The 18,737-nt window shown below is 55.5% G+C and overlaps 1 protein-coding gene across 2 annotated transcripts in view; it reads right to left on the bottom strand.

The window, feature by feature from the left end:
• Positions 1 to 4,631: 4,631 nt before the first annotated feature.
• The window catches only part of LOC142470660 (uncharacterized), a 38,021-nt gene continuing 23,915 nt past the window's right edge, over positions 4,632 to 18,737 (bottom strand). The window contains exons 5-6 of one of the 2 annotated variants that reach the window (XM_075577268.1): positions 12,427 to 12,504; positions 4,632 to 5,051 (exon numbers count right to left, since the gene is read on the bottom strand). In XM_075577268.1, the coding sequence (XP_075433383.1) occupies positions 12,461 to 12,504 (44 nt within the window). In that variant the 3' untranslated portion in view covers positions 4,632 to 5,051; positions 12,427 to 12,460. Of the gene's footprint in view, positions 5,052 to 10,330; positions 10,756 to 12,426; positions 12,505 to 18,737 lie in introns of those variants that run through there. The other variant, XM_075577269.1, reaches the window with a different exon arrangement.

Below are 18,737 nucleotides of genomic sequence, written 5' to 3'. Positions count from 1 at the left end.
AGGGGATTCCTATAAGGTAATAGGGTCAGCGGCGCCTCCCTGTGATGGGATAAGAAGAAGTCTCTTGAGCGTATACCTTCTTTTTCTTCACATGCTCTCCCCCTCTCTCCCTATCCCTCCCTCTCTCTCTCCCCCTCCCTCTCTCCCTCCCCCTCCCTCTCTCCCTCTCTCCCCCTCCCTCTCTCCCTATCCCTCCCTCTCTCCCTATCCCTCCCTCTCTCCCTATCCCTCCCTCTCTCCCTCCCCCTCCCTCTCTCTCTCCCCCTCCCTCTCTCCCTCCCCATCTCCTTCTCTCTCTCTGTCCCAGGGGCTGGTCGACCCTCTCTCAGAGCTCCCCAAACTGCAGTCCAGATGTCTCAAGTTAGAGCGCCAGCTTCAGGATAAGACGAGTTGTGGGAGTGAGACGGACGCCCCCGAGGTCTGTGTGTCACTCGTCAGCAGTCTCTTAGTCTCTCACTCTCCTTTCCCCTCCCCACTCTCTTCCTCCCCGCTCTCTTCCGCTCCCTCCCTCCATCTCTCCCTCCCTCCTTCCCTTTCTCCACCCTCCTCCCCCACTCCCTCCCTCCTCCCCCACTCCCTCCCTCCTTCCCTTTCTCTCTCCCTCCCTCCTTCCCTTTCTCTCTCCCTCCCTCCTTCCCTTTCTCTCTCCCTCCCTCCTTCCCTTTCTCTCTCCCTCCCTCCTTCCCTTTCTCCCTCCCTCCTCCCTCACTCCCTCCCTCCTTCCATCTCTCCCTCCCTCCTTCCCTTTCTCTCTCCCTCCCTCCCTCCCTCCTTCCCTTTCTCCCTCCCTCCTTCCCCCACTCCCTTCCGCCTTCCCCCACTCCCTCCCTCCTTTCCTCTCTCCCTCCTTTCCTCTCTCCCACTCTCTCCCTCCCTCCTTCCTCTTCCATCCCTCCCACCCCTCTCCCACCCCCTCTCCCCCCCCTCCCACCCCCCTCTCCCCCCACCCCTCCCACCCCCTCTCCCTCCCCTCCCACCCCTCTCCCTCCCTCCCACCCTCTCACCCCCCCCATCCCTCCTTTCCCCCCCCATCCCTCCCACCCCCCCCCATCCCTCCCTCCCCCCCATCCCTCCCTCCCCCCCATCCCTCCCTCCCTCCTTCCCTTTCTCCCTCCTTCCCTTTCTCCCTCCCTCCTTCCCTTTCTCCCTCCCCCATCCCCCACTCCCTCACGCCTTCCCCCACTCCCTCACACCTTCCCCCACTCCCTCCCTCCTTCCCTCTCTCTCTCCCTCCTTTCCTCTCTCCCACTCTCTCCCTCCCTGCTTCCCTCTCCCTCCCTCCTTCCCTCTTTCCATCCCTCCCTCCTTCCCTTTCTCCCTCCCTCCTTCCCTTTCTCCCTCCCTCCTTCCCTTTCTCCCTTTCTCCCTCCCTCCTTCCCTTTCTCCCTCCCTCCTTCCCTTTCTCCCTCCCTCCTTCCCTTTCTCCCTCCCTCACTCCCTTTCTCCCTCCCTCACTCCCTCCCGCCTTCCCCCACTCCCTCCCGCCTTCCCCCACTCCCTCCCTCCTTCCCTCTCTCTCTCCCTCCTTTCCTCTCTCCCACTCTCTCCCTCCCTGCTTCCCTCTCCCTCCCTCCTTCCCTCTTTCCATCCCTCCCTCCTTCCCTTTCTCCCTCCCTCCTTCCCTTTCTCCCTCCCTCCTTCCCTTTCTCCCTCCCTCCTTCCCTTTCTCCCTCCCTCCTTCCCTTTCTCCCTCCCTCCTTCCCTTTCTCCCTCCCTCACTCCCTTTCTCCCTCCCTCCCTCACTCCCTCCCGCCTTCCCCCACTCCCTCCCGCCTTCCCCCACTCCCTCCCTCCTTCCCTCTCTCTCTCCCTCCTTTCCTCTCTCCCACTCTCTCCCTCCCTGCTTCCCTCTCCCTCCCTCCTTCCCTCTTTCCATCCCTCCCTCCTTCCCTTTCTCCCTCCCTCCTTCCCTTTCTCCCTCCCTCCTTCCTTTTCTCCCTCCCTCCTTCCCTTTCTCTCTCTCTCCCTCCCTCCTTCCCTTTCTCCCTCCCTCCTTCCCTTTCTCCCTCCCTCCTTCCCTCACTCCCTCCCTCCTTCCCTTTCTCCCTCCCTCCTTCCAACTCTCCCTCCCTCCTTCCCTTTCTCTCTCCCTCCCTCCTTCCCTTTCTCCCTCCCTCCTTCCCCCACTCCCTCCTGCCTTCCCCCACTCCCTCCTCCTTCCCTCTCTCCCTCCTTTCCTCTCTCCCACTCTCTCCATCCCTGCTTCCCTCTCTCTCCCTCCCTCCTTCCCTCTTTCCATCCCTCCCACCCCCTCTCCCCCCATCCCTCCCACCCCCTCTCCCCCCATCCCTCCCTCCCCCCCATCCCTCCCTCCCTCCTTCCCTTTCTCCCTCCTTCCCTCCTTCCCTTTCTCCCTCCTTCCCTTTCTCCCTCCCTCCCTTTCTCCCTCCCTCCTTCCCTTTCTCCCTCCCTCCTTCCCCCACTCCCTCCCTCCCTCCCTCCCTCTCTCTCTCCCTCCTTTCCTCTCTCCCACTCTCTCCCTCCCTGCTTCCCTCTCCCTCCCTCCTTCCCTCTTTCCATCCCTCCCTCCTTCCCTTTCTCCCTCCCTCCTTCCCTTTCTCCCTCCCTCCTTCCCTTTCTCCCTCCCTCCTTCCCTTTCTCCCTCCCTCCTTCCCTTTCTCCCTCCCTCCTTCCCTTTCTCTCTCTCTCCCTCCCTCCTTCCCTTTCTCCCTCCCTCCTTCCCTTTCTCCCTCCCTCCTTCCCTCACTCCCTCCCTCCTTCCCTTTCTCCCTCCCTCCTTCCAACTCTCCCTCCCTCCTTCCCTTTCTCTCTCCCTCCCTCCTTCCCTTTCTCCCTCCCTCCTTCCCCCACTCCCTCCTGCCTTCCCCCACTCCCTCCCTCCTTCCCTCTCTCCCTCCTTTCCTCTCTCCCACTCTCTCCATCCCTGCTTCCCTCTCTCTCCCTCCCTCCTTCCCTCTTTCCATCCCTCCCACCCCCTCTCCCCCCATCCCTCCCACCCCCTCTCCCCCCATCCCTCCCACCCCCTCTCCCCCCATCCCTCCCTCCCCCCCCATCCCTCCCTCCCTCCTTCCCTTTCTCCCTCCTTCCCTCCTTCCCTTTCTCCCTCCTTCCCTTTCTCCCTCCCTCCCTTTCTCCCTCCCTCCTTCCCTTTCTCCCTCCCTCCTTCCCCCACTCCCTCCCCCCCTCCCTCCCTCCCTCCCTCTCTCTCTCCCTCCTTTCCTCTCTCCCACTCTCTCCCTCCCTGCTTCCCTCTCCCTCCCTCCTTCCCTCTTTCCATCCCTCCCTCCTTCCCTTTCTCCCTCCCTCCTTCCCTTTCTCCCTCCCTCCTTCCCTTTCTCCCTCCCTCCTTCCCTTTCTCCCTCCCTCCTTCCCTTTCTCCCTCCCTCCTTCCCTTTCTCCCTCCCTCCTTCCCTTTCTCCCTCCCTCCTTCCCTTTCTCCCTCTCCTCTCCCTCTCCTCCCTAATGCTGTTTATTCTCTCTCTCTTACAGATGAGAAATTTGCAGATGAAGATATCTCGAGTCCAACGTGCGATGGGAACTTTACAGCGAATGTTACAACTGAATTAATAAAACAAAGAGACCAAGTGAATCCCTGTGTATATCCCTATGGGTACGGCACAGTGACGGTGACACCCTGCGGTCACTGTGTGTATTACAGGAGGTATATCCCTATGGGTACGGCACAGTGACACCCTGTGGTCACTGTGTGTATTACAGGAGGTATATCCCTATGGGTACGGCACAGTGACACCCTGCGGTCACTGTGTGTATTACAGGAGGTATATCCCTATGGGTACGGCACGGTGACACCCTGCGGTCACTGTGTGTATTACAGGAGGTATATCCCTATGGGTATGGCACAGTGACACCCTGTGGTCACTGTGTGTATTACAGGAGAAATCATGCATTTTTTTTCTGTGAAAAAACTTTTATTAAAAGATTTATTACATTACAAGAGTGTGGCACTTGTTGATCGAAATTAAGCGCAGAAGTGACTGACAATATATTAGCTGGACACTTATTGATTCTCAATTCAACAGTGACACAGACAGAAGGGAGCTATGAGTCTGTCCCTCCCCCCGCAGCGTGACACAGTGACACAGACAGAAGGGAGCAATGAGTCTGTCCCTCCCCCCGCAGCGTGACACAGTGACACAGACAGAAGGGAGCTATGAGTCTGTCCCTCCCCCGCAGGGTGACACAGTGACACAGACAGAAGGGAGCTATGAGTCTGTCCCTCCCCCCGCAGGGTGACACAGTGACACATACAGAAGGGAGCTATGAGTCTCCCCTCCCCCCGCAGGGTGACACAGTGACACAGACAGAAGGGAGCAATGTGTCTGTCCCTCCCCCCGCAGGGTGACACAGTGACACAGACAGAAGGGAGATATGAGTCTGTCCCTCCCCCCGCAGGGTGACACAGTGACACAGACAGAAGGGAGCTATGAGTCTGTCCCTCCCCCACAGGGTGACACAGACAGAAGGGAGCTATGAGTCTGTCCCTCCCGCCCCCCCCGCAGGGTGACACAGACAGAAGGGAGCTATGCGTCTGTCCCTTTGGCTTTGCAGAATGACGGTGACACCCTGTGGCCACTGTGTGTATTGCAATATACATATATCATTATTACATCCTGTCCCACATAGTGACATCAAATAAAAACACTGCCATATAACCCTTTCTCCGCCATCTTTAATGCCGGGCTCACAGAATATGGCAGCTCCACGAATTTGAAGTCCAGGCAACGAACCCCGCAGGAGTTACAGGCCACGCTTCTCTCACGAAGGGATCTGTCCGGGAGCCAGCTCGTCCCGCTGCAGCGATCCCGACACCCGTAGAGATCAGGGGCGGGGCGAGGAGGGACGGGGCGAGGAGGGACGGGGCGAGGAGGGACGGGGCGGGAGGCTTTTCTTTGGCGTGCATGAACGGAGCGTTACAGAGACTTTTTTTCACTTTGACGCGGGTTGTGTCGCGAGGACGGGAAATGGTTAAAAAAAAGGAGATTTGGTACAAAAATAAATATTTTCCGGACGTCGTCGGTCACGTCTGACTCATTTCGTAATTGATTCACTGGCAGAAGATTATACTGTTCCTGGTAACACAGAGAGAGAGAGAGAGAGAGAGAGACCTTTATATACGTGCCTCCTGTGCTCTGCTGCTGTGTGAGCTCGAGCACTGCCCCCCCTCCTGTGTTCTGCCTCTTTGTGACTTTGAGCACTCCACCCGCCCCTCCAGTGCTCTGCCGCTGACTCTGTGTCACATCGGTCACTTCCCCCCTCCTGTGCTCTGCCGCTGACTCTGTGTCACATCGGTCACTTCCCCCCTCCTGTGCTCTGCCGCTGACTCTGTGTCACATCGGTCACTTCCCCCCTCCTGTGCTCTGCCGCTGACTCTGTGTCACATCGGTCACTTCCCCCTCCTGTGCTCTGCCGCTGACTCTGTGTGACCTCGGTCACTTCCCCCTCTCCTGTGCTCTGCCGCTGACTCTGTGTGACCTCGGTCACTTCCCCCCTCCTGTGCTCTGCCGCTGACTCGCTGTTTGAACGTTGTCACCCCCCTCACCCCCCCACTCCTGTGCTCTGCTCCTGTGTGACCTCAGGCAGATTAACGTACCTCTATGACTAGTAGCTCTAGGTTCCAAGTGGTTCTACCGTCCGGAATGGGGAAGTTTCATTCCTATTTGTGAAGAGCCTGTGTATAGAGAGCAGTACATCACTTAACTGAAAGCACTCTGACATCATACGCCTTCTCTGCGGCCACTGTGCGTATTACAGGAGGTATATCCCTATGGGTATGGCACGGTGACATCCTGCGGTCACTGTGTGTATTACAGGAGGTATATCCCTATGGGTACGGCACGGTGACATCCTGCGGTCACTGTGTGTATTACAGGAGGTATATCCCTATGGGTACGGCACAGTGACACCCTGCGGTCACTGTGTGTATTACAGGAGGTATATCCCTATGGGTACGGCACGGTGACACCCTGCGGTCACTGTGTGTATTACAGGAGGTATATCCCTATGGGTACGGCACAGTGACGGTGACACCCTGCGGTCACTGTGTGTATTACAGGAGGTATATCCCTATGGGTACGGCACAGTGACGGTGACACCCTGCGGTCACTGTGTGTATTACAGGAGGTATATCCCTATGGGTACGGCACGGTGACACCCTGCGGTCACTGTGTGTATTACAGGAGGTATATCCCTATGGGTACGGCACAGTGACACCCTGCGGTCACTGTGTGTATTACAGGAGGTATATCCCTATGGGTACGGCTCAGTGACACCCTGCGGTCACTGTGTGTATTACAGGAGGTATATCCCTATGGGTACGGCACAGTGACGGTGACACCCTGTGGTCACTGTGCGTATTACAGGAGGTATATCCCTATGGGTACGGCACAGTGACACCCTGTGGTCACTGTGTGTATTACAGGAGGTATATCCCTATGGGTACGGCACAGTGACGGTCACACCCTGCGGTCACTGTGTGTATTACAGGAGGTATATCCCTATGGGTACGGCACAGTAGCAGTGACACCCTGTGGTCACTGTGTGTATTACAGGAGGTATATCCCTATGGGTACGGCACGGTGACACCCTGCGGTCACTGTGCGTATTACAGGAGGTATATCCCTATGGGTACGGCACGGTGACACCCTGCGGTCACTGTGTGTATTACAGGAGGTATATCCCTATGGGTACGGCACGGTGACACCCTGCGGTCACTGTGTGTATTACAGGAGGTATATCCCTATGGGTACGGCACAGTGACACCCTGCGGTCACTGTGTGTATTACAGGAGGTATATCCCTATGGGTACGGCACGGTGACACTCTGTGGTCACTGTGTGTATTACAGGAGGTATATCCCTATGGGTACGGCACAGTGACGGTGACACCCTGCGGTCACTGTGTGTATTACAGGAGGTATATCCCTATGGGTACGGCACGGTGACACCCTGTGGTCACTGTGTGTATTACAGGAGGTATATCCCTATGGGTACGGCACAGTGACACCCTGCGGTCACTGTGTGTATTACAGGAGGTATATCCCTATGGGTACGGCACGGTGACACCCTGTGGTCGCTGTGTGTATTACAGGAGGTATATCCCTATGGGTACGGCACAGTGACACCCCTGCGGTCACTGTGTGTATTACAGGAGGTATATCCCTATGGGCACGGTGACGGTGACACCCTGCGGTCACTGTGTGTATTACAGGAGGTATATCCCTATGGGTACGGCACAGTGGCACCCTGCGGTCACTGTGTGTATTACAGGAGGTATATCCCTATGGGTACGGCACAGTGACGGTGACACCCTGCGGTCACTGTGTGTATTACAGGAGGTATATCACTATGGGTACGGCACGGTGACACCCTGTGGTCACTGTGTGTATTACAGGAGGTATATCCCTATGGGTACGGCACGGTGACACCCTGTGGTCACTGTGTGTATTACAGGAGGTATATCCCTATGGGTACGGCACGGTGACACCCTGTGGTCACTGTGTGTATTACAGGAGGTATATCCCTATGGGTACGGCACAGTGACGGTGACACCCTGTGGTCACTGTGTGTATTACAGGAGGTATATCCCTATGGGTACGGCACAGTGACGGTGACACCCTGTGGTCACTGTGTGTATTACAGGAGGTATATCCCTATGAGTACGGCACAGTGACGGTGACACCCTGTGGTCACTGTGTGTATTACAGGAGGTATATCCCTATGGGTACGGCACAGTGATGGTGATACCCTGCGGTCACGGTGTGTATTACAGGAGGTATATCCCTATGGGTACGGCACGGTGACACCCTGCGGTCACTGTGTGTATTACAGGAGGTATATCCCTATGGGTACGGCACAGTGACGGTGACACCCTGCGGTCACTGTGTGTATTACAGGAGGTATATCCCTATGGGTACGGCACGGTGACACCCTGTGGTCACTGTGTGTATTACATGAGGTATATCCCTATGGGTACGGCATGGTGACACCCTGTGGTCACTGTGTGTATTACAGGAGGTATATCCCTATGGGTACGGCACAGTGACGGTGACACCCTGTGGTCACTGTGTGTATTACAGGAGGTATATCCCTATGGGTATGGCACAGTGACGATGACACCCTGTGGTCACGGTGTGTATTACAGGAGGTATATCCCTATGGGTACGGCACAGTGACGGTGATACCCTGCGGTCACGGTGTGTATTACAGGAGGTATATCCCTATGGGTACGGCAGAGTGACACCCTGTGGTCACTGTTTATTACAGGAGGTATATCCCTATGGGTACGGCACAGTGACGGTGACACCCTGCGGTCACTTTGTGTATTACAGGAGATATATCCCTATGGGTACGGCACAGTGACGGTGATACCCTGCGGTCACGGTGTGTATTACAGGAGGTATATCCCTATGGGTACGGCAGAGTGACACCCTGCGGTCACTGTTTATTACTGGAGGTATATCCCTATGGGTACGGCACAGTGACACCCTGTGGTCACTGTGTGTATTACAGGAGGTATATCCCTATGGGTACGGCACAGTGACGGTGACACCCTGCGGTCACTGTGTGTATTACAGGAGGTATATCCCTATGGGTACGGCACGGTGACACCCTGTGGTCACTGTGTGTATTACAGGAGGTATATCCCTATGGGTACGGCACAGTGACGGTGACACCCTGCGGTCACTGTGTGTATTACAGGAGATATATCCCTATGGGTACGGCACAGTGACGGTGACACCCTGCGGTCACTGTGTGTATTACAGGAGGTATATCCCTATGGGTGCGGCACAGTGATGGTGACACCCTGTGGTCACTGTGTGTATTACAGGAGAAATCATGCATTTTTTTTCTGTGAAAAAACTTTTATTAAAAGATTTATTACATTACAAGAGTGTGGCACTTGTTGATCGAAATTAAGCGCAGAAGTGACTGACAATATATTAGCTGGACACTTATTGATTCTCAATTCAACAGTGACACAGACAGAAGGGAGCTATGAGTCAGTCCCTCCCCCCGCAGGGTGACACAGTGACACAGACAGAAGGGAACTATGAGTCAGTCCCTCCCCCCGCAGGGTGACACAGTGACACAGACAGAAGGGAGCTATGAGACTGTCCCTCCCCCCGCAGAGTGACACAGACAGAAGGGAGCTATGTGTCTGTCCCTCCCCCCGCAGGGTGACACAGTGACACAGACAGAAGGGAGCTATGAGACTGTCCCTCCCCCCGCAGGGTGACAGTGACACAGACAGAAGGGAGCTATGAGCCTGTCCCTCCCACCGCAGAGTGACACAGACAGAAGGGAGCTATGTGTCTGTCCCTCCCCCCGCAGGGTGACACAGTGACACAGACAGAAGGGAACTATGAGTGTCCCTCCCCCTGCAGGGTGACACAGTGACACAGACAGAAGGGAGCTATGGGTCTGTCCCTCCCCCCGCAGGGTGACACAGTGACACAGACAGAAGGGAGCGATGTATCTGTCCATCCCCCCGCAGGGTGACACAGTGACACAGACAGAAGGGAGCTATGAGTCTGTCCCTCCCCCCGCAGGGTGACACAGAGACACAGACAGAAGAGGGCTATGAGACTCCCTCCCCCCGCAGGGTGACACAGTGACACAGACAGAAGGGAGCTATGAGTCTGCCCTCCCCCCGCAGAGTGACACAGACAAAGGGGGCTATGAGACTGTCCCTCCCCCCGCAGGGTGACACAGTGACAGACAGAAGGGAGCTATGAGTCTGTCCCTCCCCCCTCAAGGTGACACAGTGGCACAGACAGAAGGGAGCTATGAGTCTGTCCCTCCCCCCGCAGGGTGACACAGTGACACAGACAGAAGGGAGCTATGAGTCTCCCCTCCCCCCGCAGGGTGACAGAGTGACACAGACAGAAGGGAGCAATGTGTCTGTCCCTCCCCCGCAGGGTGACACAGTGACACAGACAGAAGGGAGCTATGAGTCTGTCCCTCCCCCGCAGGGTGACACAGACAGAAGGGAGCTATGAGTCTGTCCCTCCCCCCGCAGGGTGACACAGACAGAAGGGAGCTATGAGTCTGTCCCTCCCCCCCACAGGGTGACACAGTGACACAGACAGAAGGGAGCTATGAGTCTGTCCCTCCCCCCCCCCCCCCCGCAGGGTGACACAGTGACACAGACAGAAGGGAGCTATGAGTCTGTCCCTCCCCCCCCCCCCCGCAGGGTGACACAGTGACACAGACAGAAGGGAGCTATGTGTCTGTCCCTTTGGCTTTGCAGAATGACGGTGTCACCCTGTGGCCACTGTGTGTATTGCAATATACATATATCATTATTACATCCTGTCCCACATAGTGACATCAAATAAAAACACTGCCATATAACCCTTTCTCCGCCATCTTTAATGCCGGGCTCACAGAATATGGCAGCTCCACGAATTTGAAGTCCAGGCAACGAACCCCGCAGGAGTTACAGGCCACGCTTCTCTCACGAAGGGATCTGTCCGGGAGCCAGCTCGTCCCGCTGCAGCGATCCCGACACCCGTAGAGATCAGGGGCGGGGCGAGGAGGGACGGGGCGAGGAGGGACGGGGCGAGGAGGGACGGGGCGGGAGGCTTTTCTTTGGCGTGCATGAACGGGGCGTTACAGAGACTTTTTTTCACTTTGACGCGGGTTGTGTCGCGAGGACGGGAAACGGTTTAAAAAAAAGGAGATTTGGTACAAAAATAAATATTTTCCGGACGTCGTCGGTCACGTCTGACTCATTTCGTAATTGATTCACTGGCAGAAGAGGGATTATACTGTTCCTGGTAACACAGAGAGAGAGAGAGAGACCTTTATATACGTGCCTCCTGTGCTCTGCTGCTGTGTGAGCTCGAGCACTCCCCCCCCCTGTGTTCTGCCTCTTTGTGACTTTGAGCACTCCACCCGCCCCTCCAGTGCTCTGCCGCTGACTCTGTGTGACCTCGGTCACTCCCCCTCCTGTGCTCCGCCGCTGACTGACCTGTGTCACTCTCCTCCTGTGCTCTGCCGCTGACTGTGTGACCTCGATCACTTCCCCCCTCCTGTGCTCTGCCGCTGACTGTGTGACATCGATCACTTCCCCCCTCCTGTGCTCTGCCGCTGACTGTGTGACATCGATCACTTCCCCCCTCCTGTGCTCTGCCGCTGACTGACCTCAGTCACTCCCCTCCTGTGCTCTGCCGCTGACTGACCTCAGTCACTCCCCCTCCTGTGCTCTGCCGCAAATTCTCTGTGTGACCTCGGTCACTTCCCCCCCTCCTGTGCTCTGCCACTGACTGACCTCAGTCACTCCCCTCCTGTGCTCTGCCGCTGACTGACCTCAGTCACTCCCCTCCTGTGCTCTGCCGCTGACTCTGTGTGACATTGGTCACTTCCCCCCCTCCTGTGCTCTGCCGCTGACTGTGTGACCTCGGTCACTTCCCCCCTCCTGTGCTCTGCTGCTGACTCTATGTGACCTCAGTCACTTCCCCCCTCCTGTGCTCTGCCGCTGACTCTGTGTGACCTCGGTCACTTCCCCCCTCCTGTGCTCTGCCGCTGACTCTGTGTGACATTGGTCACTTCCCCCCTCCTGTGCTCTGCCGCTGACTCTGTGTGACCTCGGTCACTTCCCCCCTCCTGTGCTCTGCCGCTGACTCTGTTTGACCTCTGTCACTTCCCCCCTCCTGTGCTCTGCCACTGACTGTGTGACATTGGTCACTTCCCCCCTCCTGTGCTCTGCCGCTGACTCTGTGTGACATTGGTCACTTACCCCCTCCTGTGCTCTGCCGCTGACTTTGTGTGACCTCGGTCACTTCCCCTCTCCTGTGCTCTGCCGCTGACTCTGTGTGACCTCGGTCACTTCCCCCCTCCTGTGCTCTGCCGCTGACTCTGTGTGACCTCGGTCACTTCCCCCTCTCCTGTGCTCTGCCGCTGACTGTGTGACCTCGATCACTTCCCCCCTCCTGTGCTCTGCCGCTGACTCTGTGTGACCTCGGTCACTTCCCCCTCTCCTGTGCTCTGCCGCTGACTGTGTGACCTCGATCACTTCCCCCCTCCTGTGCTCTGCCGCTGACTCTGTGTGACCTCGGTCACTTCCCCCCTCCTGTGCTCTGCCGCTGACTCTGTGTGACATTGGTCACTTCCCCCCTCCTGTGCTCTGCCGCTGACTCTGTGTGACCTCGGTCACTTCCCCCTCTCCTGTGCTCTGCCGCTGACTCTGTGTGACCTCGGTCACTTCGCCCCTCCTGTGCTCTGCCGCTGACTCTGTGTGACCTCGGTCACTTCCCCCTCTCCTGTGCTCTGCCGCTGACTGTGTGACCTCGATCACTTCCCCCCTCCTGTGCTCTTCCGCTGACTGTGTGACCTCGGTCACTTCCCCCCTCTTGTGCTCTGCCACTGACTCGCTGTTTGAACGTTGTCACCCCCCCCCCTCTCCTGTGCTCTGCTCCTGTGTGACCTCGGGCAGATTAACGTACCTCTATGACTAGTAGCTCCAGGTTCCAAGTGGTTCTACCGTCCGGAATGGGGAAGTTTCATTCCTATTTGTGAAGAGCCTGTGTATAGAGAGCAGTACATCACTTAACTGAAAGCACTCTGACATCATACGCCTTCTCTGCGGCCACTGTGCGTATTACAGGAGGTATATCCCTATGGGTACGGCACAGTGACACCCTGCGGTCACTTTGTGTATTACAGGAGGTATATCCCTATGGGTACGGGACAGTGACGGTGACACCCTGCGGTCACTGTGTGTATTACAGGAGGTATATCCCTATGGATACGGCACAGTGACGGTGACACCCTGCGGTCACTATGTGTATTACAGGAGGTATATCCCTATGGGTACGGCACGGTGACACCCGGTGGTTACTGTGTGTATTACAGGAGGTATATCCCTATGGGTACGGCACGGTGACACCCGGTGGTTACTGTGTGTATTACAGGAGGTATATCCCTATGGGTACGGCACGGTGACGGTGACACCCTGTGGTCACACTGCGTATTACAGGAGGTATATCCCTATGGGTACGGCACGGTGACGGTGACACCCTGTGGTCACTGTGTGTATTACAGGAGGTATATCCCTATGGGTACGACACAGTGACGGTGACACCCTGCAGTGACGGTGACACCCTGCAGTCACTGTGTGTATTACAGGAGGTATATCCCTATGGGTACGGCACAGTGACGGTGACACCCTGCGGTCACTGTGTGTATTACAGGAGGTATATCCCTATGGGTACGGCACAGTGACGGTGACACCCTGCGGTCACTGTGTGTATTACAGGAGGTATATCCCTATGGGTACGGCACGGTGACGGTGACACCCTGTGGTCACACTGCGTATTACAGAAGGTATATCCCTATGGGTACGGCACGGTGACGGTGACACCCTGTGGTCACTGTGTGTATTACAGGAGGTATATCCCTATGGGTACGACACAGTGACGGTGACACCCTGCAGTGACGGTGACACCCTGCGGTCACTGTGTGTATTACAGGAGGTATATCCCTATGGGTACGGCACAGTGACGGTGACACCCTGCGGTCACTGTGTGTATTACAGGAGGTATATCCCTATGGGTACGGCACGGTGACACCCGGTGGTTACTGTGTGTATTACAGGAGGTATATCCCTATGGGTACGGCACAGTGACACCCTGTGGTCACTGTGTGTATTACAGGAGCTATATCCCTATGGGTACGGCACAGTGACGGTGACACCCTGCAGTCACTGTGTGTATTACAGGAGGTATATCCCTATGGGTACGGCACAGTGACGGTGACACCCTGTGGTCACTGTGTATATTACAGTAGATGTATTCCTATGGGTACGGCACAGTGACGGTGACCCCCTGTGGTCACTGTGTGTATTACAGGAGGTATATCCCTATGGGTACGGCACAGTGACGGTGACACCCTGCGGTCACTGTGTGTATTACAGGAGGTATATCCCTATGGGTACGGCACAGTGACGGTGACACCCTACGGTCACTGTGTGTATTACAGGAGGTATATCCCTATGGGTACGGCACAGTGACGGTGACACCCTGCGGTCACTGTGTGTATTACAGGAGGTATATCCCTATGGGTACGGCACGGTGACACCCTGCGGTCACTGTGTGTATTACAGGAGGTATATCCCTATGGGTACGGCACAGTGACACCCTGTGGTCACTGTGTGTATTACAGGAGGTATATCCCTATGGGTACGGCACAGTGACGGTGACACCCTGCGGTCACTGTGTGTATTACAGGAGGTATATCCCTATGGGTACGGCACGGTGACACCCTGTGGTCACTGTGTGTATTACAGGAGGTATATCCCTATGGGTATGGCACAGTGACACCCTGTGGTCACTGTGTGTATTACAGGAGGTATATCCCTATGGGTACGGCACAGTGACGGTGACACCCTGTGGTCACTGTGTGTATTACAGGAGGTATATCCCTATGGGTACGGCACAGTGACGGTGACACCCTGTGGTCACTGTGTGTATTACAGGAGGTATATCCCTATGGGTACGGCACAGTGATGGTGATACCCTGCGGTCACGGTGTGTATTACAGGAGGTATATCCCTATGGGTACGGCACGGTGACACCCTGCGGTCACTGTGTGTATTACAGGAGGTATATCCCTATGGGTATGACACAGTGACGGTGACACCCTGCGGTCACTGTGAGTATTACAGGAGGTATATCCCTATGGGTATGGCACAGTGACGGTGACACCCTGTCGTCACTGTGTATTACAGGAGGTATATCCCTATGGGTACGGCACAGTGACGGTGACACCCTGTCGTCACTGTGTATTACAGGATGTATATCCCTATGGGTACGGCACGGTGACACCCTGTGGTCACTGTGTGTATTACAGGAGGTATATCCCTATGGGTACGGCACAGTGACGGTGACACCCTGTGGTCACTGTGTGTATTACAGGAGGTATATCCCTATGGGTACGGCACGGTGACGGTGACACCCTGTGGTCACTGTGTGTATTACAGGAGGTATATCCCTATGGGTACGACACAGTGACGGTGACACCCTGCAGTGACGGTGACACCCTGCGGTCACTGTGTGTATTAAAGGTGGTATATCCCTATGGGTACGGCACAGTGACGGTGACACCCTGCGGTCACTGTGTGTATTACAGGAGGTATATCCCTATGGGTACGGCACGGTGACACCCGGTGGTTACTGTGTGTATTACAGGAGGTATATCCCTATGGGTACGGCACAGTGACACCCTGTGGTCACTGTGTGTATTACAGGAGCTATATCCCTATGGGTACGGCACAGTGATGGTGACACCCTGCAGTCACTGTGTGTATTACAGGAGGTATATCCCTATGGGTACGGCACAGTGACGGTGACACCCTGTGGTCACTGTGTATATTACAGTAGATGTATTCCTATGGGTACGGCACAGTGACGCCCTGCGGTCACTGTGTGTATTACAGGAGGTATATCCCTATGGGTACGGCACAGTGACGGTGACACCCTGCGGTCACTGTGTGTATTACAGGAGGTATATCCCTATGGGTACGGCACGGTGACACCCTGTGGTCACTGTGTGTATTACAGGAGGTATATCCCTATGGGTATGGCACAGTGACACCCTGTGGTCACTGTGTGTATTACAGGAGGTATATCCCTATGGGTACGGCACAGTGACGGTGACACCCTGTGGTCACTGTGTGTATTACAGGAGGTATATCCCTATGGGTACGGCACAGTGACGGTGACACCCTGTGGTCACTGTGTGTATTACAGGAGGTATATCCCTATGGGTACGGCACAGTGATGGTGATACCCTGCGGTCACGGTGTGTATTACAGGAGGTATATCCCTATGGGTACGGCACGGTGACACCCTGCGGTCACTGTGTGTATTACAGGAGGTATATCCCTATGGGTATGACACAGTGACGGTGACACCCTGCGGTCACTGTGAGTATTACAGGAGGTATATCCCTATGGGTATGGCACAGTGACGGTGACACCCTGTCGTCACTGTGTATTACAGGAGGTATATCCCTATGGGTACGGCACAGTGACGGTGACACCCTGTCGTCACTGTGTATTACAGGATGTATATCCCTATGGGTACGGCACGGTGACACCCTGTGGTCACTGTGTGTACTACAGGAGGTATATCCCTATGGGTACGGCACAGTGACGGTGACACCTTGTGGTCACTGTGTGTATTACAGGAGGTATATCCCTATGGGTACGGCACAGTGACACCCTGCGGTCACTGTGTGTATTACAGGAGGTATATCCCTATGGGTATGACACAGTGACGTTGACACCCTGCAGTGACGGTGACACCCTGCGGTCACTGTGTGTATTACAGGAAGTATATCCCTATGGGTACGGCACAGTGACGGTGGCACCCTGCGGTCACTGTGTGTATTACAGGAGGTATATCCCTATGGGTACGGCACGGTGACACCCGGTGGTTACTGTGTGTATTACAGGAGGTATATCCCTATGGGTACGGCACAGTGACACCCTGTGGTCACTGTGTGTATTACAGGAGCTATATCCCTATGGGTACGGCACAGTGACGGTGACACCCTGCAGTCACTGTGTGTATTACAGGAGGTATATCCCTATGGGTACGGCACAGTGACAGTAACACCCTGCGGTCACTGTGTGTATTACAGTAGATGTATTCATATGGGTACGGCACAGTGACGGTGACCCCCTGTGGTCACTGTGTGTATTACAGTAGATGTATTCCTATGGGTACGGCACAGTGACGGTGACACCCTGTGGTCACTGTGTGTGTTACAGGAGGTATATCCCTATGGGTACGGCACAGTGACGGTGACACCCTGCGGTCACTGTGTGTATTACACGAGGTATATCCCTATGGGTACGGCACAGTGACAGTAACACCCTGCGGTCACTGTGTGTATTACAGGAGGTATATCCCTATGGGTACAGCACAGTGACGGTGACACCCTACGGTCACTGTGTGTATTACAGGAGGTATATCCCTATGGGTACGGCACGGTGACACCCGGTGGTTACTGTGTGTATTACAGGAGGTATATCCCTATGGGTACGGCACGGTGACGGTGACACCCTGTGGTCACACTGCGTATTACAGGAGGTATATCCCTATGGGTACGGCACGGTGACGGTGACACCCTGTGGTCACTGTGTGTATTACAGGAGGTATATCCCTATGGGTACGACACAGTGACGGTGACACCCTGCAGTGACGGTGACACCCTGCAGTCACTGTGTGTATTACAGGAGGTATATCCCTATGGGTACGGCACAGTGACGGTGACACCCTGCGGTCACTGTGTGTATTACAGGAGGTATATCCCTATGGGTACGGCACAGTGACGGTGACACCCTGCGGTCACTGTGTGTATTACAGGAGGTATATCCCTATGGGTACGGCACGGTGACGGTGACACCCTGTGGTCACACTGCGTATTACAGAAGGTATATCCCTATGGGTACGGCACGGTGACGGTGACACCCTGTGGTCACTGTGTGTATTACAGGAGGTATATCCCTATGGGTACGACACAGTGACGGTGACACCCTGCAGTGACGGTGACACCCTGCGGTCACTGTGTGTATTACAGGAGGTATATCCCTATGGGTACGGCACAGTGACGGTGACACCCTGCGGTCACTGTGTGTATTACAGGAGGTATATCCCTATGGGTACGGCACGGTGACACCCGGTGGTTACTGTGTGTATTACAGGAGGTATATCCCTATGGGTACGGCACAGTGACACCCTGTGGTCACTGTGTGTATTACAGGAGCTATATCCCTATGGGTACGGCACAGTGACGGTGACACCCTGCAGTCACTGTGTGTATTACAGGAGGTATATCCCTATGGGTACGGCACAGTGACGGTGACACCCTGTGGTCACTGTGTATATTACAGTAGATGTATTCCTATGGGTACGGCACAGTGACGGTGACCCCCTGTGGTCACTGTGTGTATTACAGGAGGTATATCCCTATGGGTACGGCACAGTGACGGTGACACCCTGCGGTCACTGTGTGTATTACAGGAGGTATATCCCTATGGGTACGGCACAGTGACGGTGACACCCTACGGTCACTGTGTGTATTACAGGAGGTATATCCCTATGGGTACGGCACAGTGACGGTGACACCCTGCGGTCACTGTGTGTATTACAGGAGGTATATCCCTATGGGTACGGCACGGTGACACCCTGCGGTCACTGTGTGTATTACAGGAGGTATATCCCTATGGGTACGGCACAGTGACACCCTGTGGTCACTGTGTGTATTACAGGAGGTATATCCCTATGGGTACGGCACAGTGACGGTGACACCCTGCGGTCACTGTGTGTATTACAGGAGGTATATCCCTATGGGTACGGCACGGTGACACCCTGTGGTCACTGTGTGTATTACAGGAGGTATATCCCTATGGGTATGGCACAGTGACACCCTGTGGTCACTGTGTGTATTACAGGAGGTATATCCCTATGGGTACAGCACAGTGACGGTGACACCCTGTGGTCACTGTGTGTATTACAGGAGGTATATCCCTATGGGTACGGCACAGTGACGGTGACACCCTGTGGTCACTGTGTGTATTACAGGAGGTATATCCCTATGGGTACGGCACAGTGATGGTGATACCCTGCGGTCACGGTGTGTATTACAGGAGGTATATCCCTATGGGTACGGCACGGTGACACCCTGCGGTCACTGTGTGTATTACAGGAGGTATATCCCTATGGGTATGACACAGTGACGGTGACACCCT

This window comes from Ascaphus truei, chromosome 20 (assembly GCF_040206685.1).
Source record: "Ascaphus truei isolate aAscTru1 chromosome 20, aAscTru1.hap1, whole genome shotgun sequence".
Taxonomy (NCBI): domain Eukaryota; kingdom Metazoa; phylum Chordata; class Amphibia; order Anura; family Ascaphidae; genus Ascaphus; species Ascaphus truei.
The sequence above is the reverse complement of the archived record's forward strand: the minus strand, read 5'-3'. Positions and strand labels throughout refer to the sequence as shown.